This window comes from Rattus norvegicus, chromosome 10, assembly GCF_021556685.1.
Source record: "Rattus norvegicus strain SHRSP/BbbUtx chromosome 10, alternate assembly SHRSP_T2T, whole genome shotgun sequence".
NCBI classification, from domain to species: domain Eukaryota; kingdom Metazoa; phylum Chordata; class Mammalia; order Rodentia; family Muridae; genus Rattus; species Rattus norvegicus.
The window spans coordinates 32,574,903-32,587,897 of record NC_141543.1 but is presented as its reverse complement, the minus strand read 5'-3'; the positions used below and the strand labels follow the sequence as shown (position 1 = coordinate 32,587,897).

Sequence of the window (12,995 nt, the reverse complement as noted above, 5' to 3'; positions counted from 1 at the left end):
CAATTTTGGAGAAGGTACCATGAGGTGCTGAGAAGAAGTTCAATTCTTTTGTTTTTGGATGAAATGTTCTGTAGATATCTGTTAACTCCATTTGATTCATAAGTTCTGTTAGTTTCTCTGTGTCTCTGTTAATTTGTTTCCACGATCTGTCTGTTGATGAGAGTAGAGTATTGAAGTCTTCCACTATTATTGTATGAGGTGCAAAATGTGCTTTGAGTTTAAGTAAAATTTCTTTTATGAATGTAGGTGCCTTTGCATTTGTAGCATAGACATTCAGAATTGATAGTTCACCTTGGCAGATTTTTTCCTTTGATGTGTACAAAGTGTCCCTCCTTACCTTTTGGACAATTTTTGTTTGAAAGAAAATTATATTTGATAATACAATGACTACTTCAACTTGTTTCTTGGGACCATTTGCTTGAAATTTTTTTCCAGCGTATTTCTCTGAGGTAGTGTCTGTCTTTGTCACTGATTGTGTTTTCTGGATGCAGCAAAATGCTGGGTCCTATTTATAGATCCAGTCTGCTAGTCTGTCTTTTTATTGTGGATTTGATTTCATTGATATTAACAGATATTAAGGACTAGTGATTGTTGTTTCCTGTTTTGTTGTTGTTGTTGTTGTTGTTAGAGGTGGAATTATATTTGTGTTGCTATCTTCTTTTGCACTTGGTGAAAGAAGATTACTTTCCTGCTTTTTCTAGGGTGTAGTTTTCTTCCTTGTGTTGGAGTTTTCCATCTCATCATTTGAAGGGCTATATTTGTCAAAAGATACTGTGTAAATTTGGTTCTGTCATGTAATATCTTGGTTTCTCCATCTGTGTTAATTGAGATAGTACAGTTGGCTGGCATTTGTATTATTCTAGGGTCTGTATAACAGCTGCCCAGGTTCTTCTAGCTCTCATAGTCTCTGTTGAAAAGTCTGGTGTAATTCTGATAGGTCTGCCTTTGTGTGTTACTTGACCTTTTTCTCTTACTGTTTTTAACATTCGTTCTTTGTTTTTTGCATTTGGTGTTTTGACTATTATGTAACAGAAGGAGTTTCTTTTCTGGTCCAAATTATTTGGAGTTCTGTAGGCTTCTTATATGTTCATTGGCATCTCTTTCTCTGGGTTAGAGAAGTTTTCTTTCATAATTTTTTGGAAGATATTTATTGCCCTTTAATTTGGGAATCTTCACTCTCTTCTATACCCATTATTCTTAGCTTTGGTATTTTCATTATGTCATGGATTTCCTGGATGTTTTGGGTTAGGAGCTTTCCGCGTTTTGCATTTTGACTATTCTGTCAGTGTTTTCTATGGTATTTTCTACCCCAAATATTCTCTCTTCTATCTCTTGTATTCTGTTGGCGATGCTTGCATGTATGACTCTCAATCTCTTTCCTAGGTTTTCTATCTCCAGTGTTGTTTCTGTGATTTCTTTTTTGCTTCTATTTCCATTTTTAAGTCCTGGATGGTTTTGTTCAATTCCTTCACCTGTTTGGGTGTGTTTTCCTGTAAGTCTTTAAGGGATTTTTGTCCTTCCTCTTTAAGGGATTCTACTTGTTTACCTGTGTTTGCCTGTATTTCTTTAAGGGAGTTATTTATGTTCTTACTAAAGTCTGCTACCATCATCAAGAGATATGATTTTTAAATCCAGATCTTGCTATTTCAGTGTGTTGAGGTGTCTAAGACTTGCTGTGGTGGGAGAACTGGGTTCTGATGATGCCAAGCAGCCTTTTTTCTGTTGCTTAGGTTCTTAAATTTGCCTCTCCCCATCTCGATATCTCTGGTGTTAATTGATCTTGCTGTCTCTCACTGGAGCTTGTCCCTCCTTTGGGCATGTGAGCCTATGGTCTTAGGAGTGAGAGCACTTCTGGGTGACTAGCTTTCTTGGGTGGGATTTGGGTATCAAGGGCTGTGGGACAGGCTTAGCTCTGGGCACATTTAGAGACTGAATAGATCCTTTCCCAGGCTCCTCCATGCTTCCACTGCCCTGTATATACTGGTGAGTGCCTCTTTGGAGAGTTATAGGAGCAAAAGTTGGGTCTGACTTGTGGGCTTAGGAGTGAGAGCACTCTTGGGAGACAAGCTCTCTCCAGGCAGGACTTGGTTATGGAGGGCTGTAGGACAGCCTTAACTTCAGGGCACACATGGAGATAAGCAGGTTCCTATACCAGGTTACTCTGCAGTTCCTGTGCCCTGTGTGCTCCTGGCGTCTCCCTCTTTAAGCAGTTATTGGAGAGAAAGTGGGGTCTCATCTGAAGGCCCAGGAGCAAGAGCACTCCTGGGAGACCAGCTCTCTCTGCGAAGGACTGGGTACAGAGGGCTATAGGACAGTCCCAGCTCTAAGGTGCAGATGGAGACAAGAACTGTATGTTAGCTTTCTATTGCTATGAAAAAACAAGTACTTAAGGAGAATATTTAAATAGGAAAATGTATGCCTTGGCCATGATTAGATGGTTTCATGGATATGTTCCATAAAAAAGTTAAGGTCCTTAGCCTGAGGCAGATTAAATCTGCTCATCTTAAGAAGCTAGGTGTCTCAAAACAAGATGTACTATGTCTAAATGCCAGTCCAAGACAGAAGATTTAAATCTCCCAGGAGCTGAGATAGTGTAAGTCCACCTTCAAGGACTGCAGAAGCAGCAGTCTAGTGCCTATGAACCAGTACAGCAGCAAAATCACTCTCCGAGAGTTGTACATGTTCCTGTACTTGGGCTTCCCCCTTCTTGGCCACTGGGTTGTTCAATCTACATTCAGAGCAGATCGAACTACTCCTTACCTCCCTGAGTCATTTCCCATCTCTAGAAATGCCCTTGCTGAGACTCCAGAAGTGTGCTCTACCAATCCACTCAAGTTACACTGGAAACCTATTCTAGTTATGTTTGTTGGGGTCATTGACTATCACATCGCTTTCAGATTCAGTCTGGAAATATAAGCTCAGCTTTATCCCTTTTGTATATGACAGAACAATGGAAGAAGGAAGGGAGAATTAGAAGATTTTAATCCCTTTATGTTATGCCTAGAAACAGTTAATGTGCATTAAAAGATGTTGCTTTTCTCACAAGGGCAAAGGCCTTTCCCTCCAGGTTATAGGTGTCCTGTGGAAACAAGATGTGTCTAGCCTCTATAACTTTGCTTCTTTTGAAAACCTAAGGAATAACTTCTTTTTAAGGGCACATTATTCAACCATACTGTGCATTTCACCCTCTAGGAGAATATGTGGTTATGACGACTCACTTTCACTTGAAGAGAAAAATCGGCTACTTTGTTATTCAAACATATCTGCCATGCATAATGACAGTCATTCTCTCCCAAGTCTCCTTCTGGCTTAACAGAGAGTCAGTACCAGCAAGAACTGTCTTTGGTAAGTGCCAATCAATATGCATGTGGACAGGTATAGAGGGCACTCACTTTATGACTGTGTCATTGCAAGGAGAATGAAAAAAAGATGTTACTACCTGTCAAAATCTGAATTTACAATAAGAAAACGTTTCTAGAATTATTGTTTTCACTATGATATGATTTACAAACTATTGTCCTTATTAGACTGTTTTGTTAACACAAATAGATTGCTTAATAAAAATTAATTTTAAATTTTGACATAAAAGGCAGTGAGACAGACATCAAAGGCAACTACTAGATTAAAAAAAAACATCTTAAAACTTTAAATCCTACATAGTATATATTTTTTTGAGAATCTTAAAGAAATAGCAACAGACTACTTTCTTACATTGGTGAAACCAGAATTTTCTTTTCTTTTTTTTTTTTTTTTTGTTCTTTTTTTCGGAGCTGGGGACCGAGAAACCAGAATTTTCTTAAGAGGAGGTCATTAGTGATCCTAGCCCTAGACAGATAGTTCCTTTTACCTCTCAAGTGTACTGCCAAAAGTTAGAACTGGACTCTTCACTATTAGAACCTCTAAAGTAATCTCAACATTGCAAGTTAAGGCTATGTAATGGAATCGTATTTGAACAGTGAACACCTTGTCTGATGTGAAAACCAACCTACTAATACATTATTTTAGAGTTCAGATTCCATAGAAAGGAAAGTTTCCTGATGGAATCCCAGTGGCACCAGCACAATTGTACTTTTTAGACTAATGAAAACAAGATTCGCAACAGTAAACTTATCAATTCACATAACCAATGACTTTTTTATTCGAAATACACTGAGTCATGGCTGTGTTCTGGAAATAAAATGAAGTAATAAACTGCTTGCATACCCTTCCCTTCATGACATGTATGGTTGAACTTGAAATCTTAATCATCATAAAATTATAAAATAACTATGAAGAATAGTTATTATGTGATTTGATACCAGTCATTCTCAACATGATTCACCATATTATATTATTTAAACTAAAATTTAGACAGTATTATTGTGAACAGCATGTGAACTTGAAACCAAATGAACATAAAGTTAATTTTGTTGATTATACTTCTCAGGTTAGGAGCTACTAGGTGAGGTACAGAGGAGTCCAGGTAAGATATGAGCTCCAGATGCCTTGTACTTAATGGCCCCGAGCTATCACCTTTGCTTCGTCCTGCTGCATTAGGCTGGCACATACTGGGTTCACTGTGGTCTGTGTCATTTACTTAGACGTAATAGCCACATGTCTATTGCTGGAAGACATGTTTATCCAGGTCTCTCCTACAAATAACTACTGTGAGCATTGAAGGTCACATGCTCCACACTGAAAAATCTTTGAATGCTTCCCATTAATTCCTGTGTAGAGATTCTGGTACCCCTACTATCCACAGTGTGCAAGCGCTGCCATACCAGTTCTCTCAAAAAGAGACACCGACTGCCCCCTCTGCTTCGGAGCGCCTTGTCTTCTGAACTAGGCAAAGACTTCCATGTTGAAAAAGTCACATGATCTGTCCTCTGATCTTCTGACAACAGTCTAAGCACACAGCCAAATTAACCTGCGGCGAAATGATTTCCAGCTGCAGAGTAAACAAGTGGTTCATTTCAGGTCCAGTTTTCTTTACAGCCATTTGTCAATGTTAACAACCATTCAATCCACTAAAGACAGACCTCTTGAGAGATGCTGGCCTCTGTATGGGCATTCCATCTGAGCCCTTATCTTACCAGGCAATAAACACTGAATTAAAGACACGATGTGCGTTCAGGTTTTGTGGTTTGTTTTTTTTTTATTTTATTTTAAAAGTATGAACCAGTATTATCTTGGAAAGCATTTTTTTTTCTAATGACTACTTTTTCCTCACTTGCTCCAGCCAAGTCTCGCCTTTTTATTTTGGAAATTCGCCAAAGCGTTTCAGTGTTTTATGAGTCCAAAAAATACTGCTTGTAACATTTTCAATGATCTTATACCACAATCAACCAATGACCTTTTGGCAAACATAGCTGTAGGACTGTAACCTCGGCTATAGCAAGTATTTTTGTGTACAAAGTCATATAGTTATAGTGTTTGTGTTCAACAAAAATCACAAATACATTCTGTCTAGCCCTTTCGCCCTTTAACATTTATTCAGCACACGATTCTATTCTTTTAGCGTGAACTTAGCACTTTCCTCTGAGCTCCCTGAATGCCTAAGCAGGTCACTAGTATGTAAAGAAAAGAGAAAACAGCCACACTAGATTTATAACAGTTATATCAAAGCAATGCAGAACATAGAATGCTGAAGTCTATTCTATGACTTTGAAAATCTAATTGTTTTCTCTTCTTATGCTCTCAGTTATTTTCAGGCAATGTCATGTAAATTTTCTGCTATAAAGGGCCCAAGCTTTAGGTTTAGTTTAACCCAGTAACAGCTATACAACTTTGGTCTATTTCATTAGTCTGAGCTATTTCCAGTCAAATGCAAGTACAAAGAGGGAAAACCAACGTTTAACTTGATCACACAGGAAAGATAAAATATGTAAATTATCACTCCTAACCCTTGGAGGTTTTTTCCTTTCTGGATTTTTATTGGTAGGGGTTTCAAATCATAAACACACATGCACATACATATATGCACACACATATTCCTTAAGCTACCCTGTACTAGTCTTAGTTTACAGAGTTTTAGGGTAAGATTTTTAGTTTCTGGATTATTCTTGACATTTGCTTACATACATCAACTGAACTTCAGAAAACTGGAGTTTGTAGTCACAGTAATATATAGTAAAGAACACAGGCATTTTTCTCCATAGTTATTAAATAGCCATTAACCGTTAGAGTGAGAATTAAGCATTTTTATTGTATTATCTTATTTAATATTCTCAATAACTTTATGTGTTAAAGTTAATAAAATCAATTAGTGAGGAAGAAATTAAAAGCAACAATATGGAAGCCTGAGACTGTGGGGGAAAATTTCCCAAGGTCATTTCCCAAGGTATTATTTGGCAATTATAGAGCTGGGATTTGGAATTGGGCTTCTCTGTTCCCCAATTACTGACTTTTAATTACCTTGCTATCTGCTCTAGTTGATATTGATATGTAAATCTGGGCGCAGTTCACTAGTTAATATTCTTTAGGTTGGTTATGTAATTAGGAACTTGCCCCAGTATTTTCTGAACCCAATGTTATCCAAATCTCAAAATAAACATTTCCTACAGTCCTGGGCATATGCCATTTAATAAATATTCTACTGTCTTTCTTCTTAGTCATTTCATTTTCTAGCGTAGTTAAAAGACTATCTACTTTGATATTCCTGGAAAACCTAGGAACATTGGTTGGTTTAAAGCCGCTTACAAAAATTTTCCAACAGCTGCGTAGTCCAGCTGATTGTCTAAAACTATCAACAGGAGGAACTAATCCTCGATTCAGAGTCATAGGTTGTCAGCCCCTTCCTTGGGAATGCGCTAATTCTCACATAATCCTCACAATGAGGTTTGAGTGACTGTGCAAAGGTTTTCCTTCCTGAGAATTTCACTGATGGCATGGGCCATGAGGGAATGAAGAGAGAATCAGCCATTTTGCAGAAACAGTGGATGAGGTCTGTGAATCCACTCACCAGAGTGTTAAATGTGTGGTCCGGTCCTTGGAATAGCTCAAGGCTGCTCTGTGGTGATCTCTCACTCTTCCTGGCAGGCTTGCTTTGAACTATTTTTAAACGTTTGCAAATTTTTTTTTCTGAAGAAATCTCACAGCATTAAACTCTATGGTACCAATACAGTGTGTGCCACATGGTAGTTCAAACAGCAGGAAAGATGTTATCCACACTCTATCTCATAAAAATATCTACATAAAATAGAACCGACTTACAAACCATTTTTACTCCGAATATAGGTCGCTTAAATCCCTAGAGAGGAGGAAGAATGAGGCAGCAAAGAATGAAGAGAAGACCACGGACACTTGAATCAGACAGGTTTAAAGACAAGTTTTCCCCATAGCCATTCGATTTCAAGCAAAGCATGTACATTCTAGATGCAAGTACATGTGCACGCTATTTGGCACGGCAAGTTTTACGTAACTTGCTTTGCATTTATCCAGACACATGCAGGAAATGGGTGAACTCTTTTTGAACGAGAATTAGTGTATGAGAAAAGCTACAAGTGTGGTAAATTACCATTCCCCAAGTTGTTACTTAACCTTTCTGCTCCCAAGGACTAATTGAATTTCCTATTTCTACATTTGGGACAGAGACTATTAAACAGTGCCATAGATATTACCAGAGCACCTCAGGTAATAGATATCTAAGATATTTATGTGAAGAGTTGTATACACTGAATGCTATTATTTCCTCTCCTATATAGGGTGTGCATTCATGACGGCTATTTAATGAAGTTTACTGTTTTGGTAACAGATTTTCAATTAGCAGAGTATTCTATTTCTTCTGAAGGACCCTAAATACTGTTGTGCTATTGATCACAAACTATATTGAGGCCATATCCCGTCTCCACCACCACAATCAAACCAGGGTGAATTAAAATGTGAATATGATGCCTTTGGTTCCCCTTTGATCGGAAATGAACCCGGATCTGCTGTAATAAAATTTCTATGGAGAACCAGTATATTTATTTACCTTTTCTCCCTTCAGGAGTGACGACCGTTCTGACCATGACAACCTTGAGTATCAGTGCCAGAAATTCCCTCCCAAAGGTGGCTTATGCAACGGCCATGGACTGGTTTATTGCAGTGTGCTATGCCTTCGTGTTCTCGGCTCTGATTGAGTTTGCCACAGTAAACTATTTCACCAAGAGAGGGTATGCGTGGGATGGCAAAAGCGTGGTTCCAGAAAAGGTAAACACCACAAAGGCTCTTTTGTTATATGAGGATTCTGAGACCTTAAGCTTTTTAAATGGAATAAGTAAGTTGGTTTGTGGAATTAGATGCGAGAGAGGAGAGATGAGGACTCCTTTCTTATTTTCTTAGGCTGTAAATGATAAAGTACAGTGGATTGCTTTGCTTTTGTTCATAGCGGAGGTTGTTTGGGTAAATTGCTATGCACGTAGAGAATAGAAGAAAGAAGAAGGGGCATTCTAAGGTGAAAATTTCTGTCCAAATGTGCCCTCTCTGTTTTTTTCTTAACTATCTGATCTCAAATGCAAATGAAAACTATAATTTTCCTCTTCTGGTATAAGTTTTGTAGTTTTAAAAAAATGCATACTCCTTCAGCTGTTTTCAGGAGTTTAATTATTTTCATGTTTTAGTTGGGCTATGTTTGAAAAATTAACTATCCTCAGCTTTCATTGCAGTCAGGAATAGGCAAACCTTCCAAGTCCCAAACAGACATTCCCTTGATATATTGTGTATCAATCAGAACCACTATCTTATAGCTGCTGCCTTGTGGAAATGTTGTAATGCACAAATGGGAGCCACACAGATCACGTAACAATTTCTAGTAGCCTTATTTTAAAAATGTAAGCAACCAGGTACCTTGGCACACGTGTCTTCAATTCTAGCACTTGATTGGTGGAAGCAAGCAGATCTCTATGAGTTTGATAATAACCAAAGCTATGTAGCCATACACTATTTCAGAAAAGTAGTAATAATGATAATGATGATGATGATGATATCAACAATAATAATCCTTGAACAAAGTATAAATAACTCTTAATAATAATAATGAGGGCTATACTTCATTTTAGTATATACAATACAGAAAACAAACTGGTTTAATAGTTGTAACCCATCAAGGAGTTATACTACAGTCTGTATGTATATAAATCATCAAAATCCCATGCATACTTTTTTCTTCTAGTATACCATTAGTTAGTCTAGATACATTTAAAGTGCTCAATACCTAAACGTGAATAATGGCAAGTGTGTGAGCTCACACAACCCTGAAAAAGGACAATTGTTTAGGAACATCTACTGATGGACGGCCTGCAAAGTGGCCTGAATACTTGCTGATGATTCTGTGTTTGTGGGTGGAGTGTTCCTTTCAAGTAACCCGGCGTCACTCATACAATTTACGGTTAACTGGAGTTCCCACAAAAGCTGGGAAACCTTTGGTGTCCTCTCCTATCTGTAGCCTCAACTGGCTGTCAGGGAGTCTAACAGTGTACCCAATCTCAAGCCATTCCCTAGTCTAGCCTAGGCTTCTTTTCTTGTCCGGAATACTGCTTCTAGAAGGGGAAGTCTGAGGCCGAAAAGTGTTTTGAGTGCAGTATCCTAAGCTTACGTAACATCGCTGCTGTTACTCTGAGTCCGTTTTGCATTCAACCTGGGAAGAAACAGATTCCACCTCTTGATCTGCAAGGTTACAAAACATCCTCTGGCTTTTCAAATGATCCTAGTGCATTAGTCACAAATTACAGAGTTTAGATTTTTAAATCAAGAAAAGAGGTTTTGCAGCAAGTACTTACCGTTTTGCTCAGAAAAACCGTTTTGCTTCTCACTGTATGCTAAAGTAAGTTATTTTTTCTCCTCCAGCCAAAGAAAGTGAAGGATCCTCTCATTAAGAAAAACAACACATATGCTCCTACAGCAACCAGCTATACCCCTAACTTAGCCAGGGGTGACCCCGGCTTGGCAACTATTGCTAAAAGTGCGACCATAGAACCGAAAGAAGTCAAGCCTGAGACAAAACCGCCAGAACCCAAGAAAACCTTTAACAGCGTCAGCAAAATCGACCGACTGTCAAGAATAGCCTTTCCGCTGCTATTTGGAATCTTTAACTTAGTCTATTGGGCCACGTATTTAAACAGAGAGCCTCAGCTAAAAGCCCCCACACCCCATCAATAGGTTCTTTTAGTCGTATTCTGTTGTTCAGTCCTCTGCACTGAGAATCGCTTTCTGTTCTCAACGCAGTGATTCCTGTCTGCTTTACTGCCTCTGTCTTAAAAGAATTCGAAGGTTTCCTTATTTCCATATTTCATATACGAACAAGAGACCCCTGTCTGACAGTTCAGAGCAGGGCAGAGTATTCAGCTCGGGGACAGGATTCTGAGAGGAAGCCAGAGAGCAAAATCACGTCAGAAGGAGACAGACAAGAGGAGGAGAGAGGGTAAGACGGTCCAAAGATAGGAGGAAAGTAGAAGAAAAACAGAGCTTAACTATAACCACAGAGTCATTTGTAGATATATATTTCCAAATATTCTCAAAAAATATATCCGTCAAAAATATTTTTGTGTGAAGTGTTTAAAAGGGCAAATAACAAATGTTTAATGAACTTTAAATCTATGTCTTTATCGCACAAATGATATAGTGTGCTTATGTTTTTATTTGTCAATGTTTAAGCTGATATAGAGATTTAATGTTTGGTTTGTCAAATTAAAAATTCCCTAGGCTTTCTCTTGTTAAATTTCACTATGTACTATTTTGTTGTTCAATGCTATTTTAGAATGTATGAAAGCCTAATAAATAGGGTAAGGTGAGGCTGTCATTGTAGCATTCTGAATCCAATGGAGGAAAAAAGAAAACCCTTTCAATGGGCTTCATTGCTATCATCTGAACTTTTACCAGTAGACTCTATGGAGATGAGCCAGCCTAACACAGATGTTTACTTGATAGAAGCTGAAATAAATAAATAAATAAATTAGATAATTTAAAAACTATCTTTCTTTTTACTCTTATTCCCACACAGCCCATTCACCCAAGAATTCTCTATTCTTATGATGAAGATGCTTTCAGAGGGGCAAATCTATTTTGCAAGCTCTAGAATTGTTGAATGTATTCTTTTATATAACTACATCAAAAGCTTTAGATTGAAATTTATGACTAGCCAACAAAAAATAGAATATATAAATTATATATGTAAATATTCAGCATGAGATTGTACATTGAATTTTTTTTTAAACTTACGTTCTTTAAATATCATGAGGGATCTCCACTTTTAGCTGTTAGAATGTTGTTAAATGCTATGGAAATACATTTAGAGCCTGCATTTAAGAACAGAACAGCCTGTAGGAGACAGATGCCACTTAAACCATATTGAGTATGAAATCCAATTATACCGAGGACGCTCATAACTTCACTGTTGCCCAGTGTTCAATAGTAGATCAGTTGCTATCTGCTTGAATGATGTCATACCATATTTTTCCTGTTTTAGGCTATTGTGATAAAGAGAAAAAAATAGGGAAGAGTAGTTGGGGCTAGAGAACCAACTGTATATTATTTCTCTATTTGCTGAAACCAACTATTTCAATAAGTGCTGTGCCACGTGTAGCATCCAATATAAAATACATGGGAGAATGTACAGGAACTAGCTTTTATCGAGTAATATTATTATTACATTTCATTTATACTGCAGCAATATATTTGTAGGTACACTATGTAAGGGCTTTAAATAAAAGAGGTCCATTAATATTCCTTAAAAAAACAATTCTAGCCTTTCATGATTGCCCAGATGTTTTAGAAGTAAATATTTATGAAAGAAGGTATTTTTGAAGTCTCCTGTTGTCTGATAGATTTTTCACAGATATCTACCATTAGTTCAGAATCCACCGATCATGGTCTAATCACACTTATAAGACCGTGACATGAGCCTTTTAGCATAATTGCCAAGTAAGACAATTAGAATCCACACCTGAGTTTTGAGCAATGTTGTTTTTTTTTTCTCAAAAAGCTGCTATCCAATGATGTTGGAAAACACAGTGCCTGTGTTTCCCTAAAACGACAAATCTCTGGTTTCATCTTAAATGTGCTTCATTGTTTGATTTGGTCCTGCCTAAATTTCATGAGCTATGCCAAAAAAAAAATGGCTGAACCAAGGACATTTCATGTATAGATATGTATAGAAAATAAAATAAATTATGGCTCTAACATCCATGTTGCCGTTTATCTTGTTATTTTCCGACGTTAACCTAACATGTTTAGTGCAAGCATTTTATCTTCCAGACTCCTCCTCGTGCCTAGGTTTGGGTCTGTACTTTGCTCATTAGATGTAACTATCTCTTCCTAGTCTGATTACTGCTTTGCAAGGACCGTATGGCCACCATTTCTTAGTTTGTTAGTATATGTGAGTAGCATTCTATTGTGTAAATTGATTGCAAACTTATCAAAGAAACTATTCTATGTAGCTTTACAACCGTGCTTTGCTAAACCATGTAATACTAGTTAAGTCTTCCTTGAGAAAATGAAGATACACTCTCATAGAGGACAGTTCCTGTTGACTCCAGGAATTTTTTTTTTAAAGATGACACTGAATGTTTATGCACCTTAGTGCAGTGACGTGGCAATAAAACCCAAACTGAGTCAAGATAGCTCATGGCAGGCGCATGTCTTGCTTTACAGCGTTTAGCAAAACCTTTTACTCTAATGTCTCACTGTATTCTATTATAATAATAAAGATTACATTATTCAATAATAAACTGGAATACTTGATTCTGTTTACACATCACCCACAGGCCCATCTATTGCCCTGTTTAAAGCCTATTAGGGCTGGAAATACCTGCAAGTATCAAGCATCAACAGCAACCCGGTCGCTAGTCAGCAGTTTTGAAGATTTGTCAATAGTCTAATTTTAAATTGCCATTTGTAAAGACTTGCGTGAGAACTGTAATTTATCCAACGATTTTGATGTTTGATATTCCTAGTTAACACTCAACATTTGTGAAACACAAACAGAGCAAGACCAAATTCAGTGTAGAGATGAAATTGTATTCAGTGACGATAGGTGAAAA

General features: G+C 37.5%; 1 protein-coding gene across 3 annotated transcripts in view; it reads left to right on the top strand.

The window, feature by feature from the left end:
- Gabra1 (gamma-aminobutyric acid type A receptor subunit alpha 1) overlaps window positions 1–12,683 on the top strand; it is a 55,467-nt gene extending 42,784 nt beyond the window's left edge. For 2 of the 3 annotated variants that reach the window (XM_087571209.1, XM_087571210.1), the window contains exons 8-10: window positions 3,193–3,345; window positions 7,967–8,169; window positions 9,805–12,683. In XM_087571209.1, coding sequence (XP_087427335.1) covers window positions 3,193–3,345; window positions 7,967–8,169; window positions 9,805–10,116 — 668 coding nt within the window. In that variant the 3' untranslated portion in view covers window positions 10,117–12,683. 3 annotated transcript variants of the gene reach the window in all.
- Window positions 12,684–12,995: the final 312 nt, after the last annotated feature.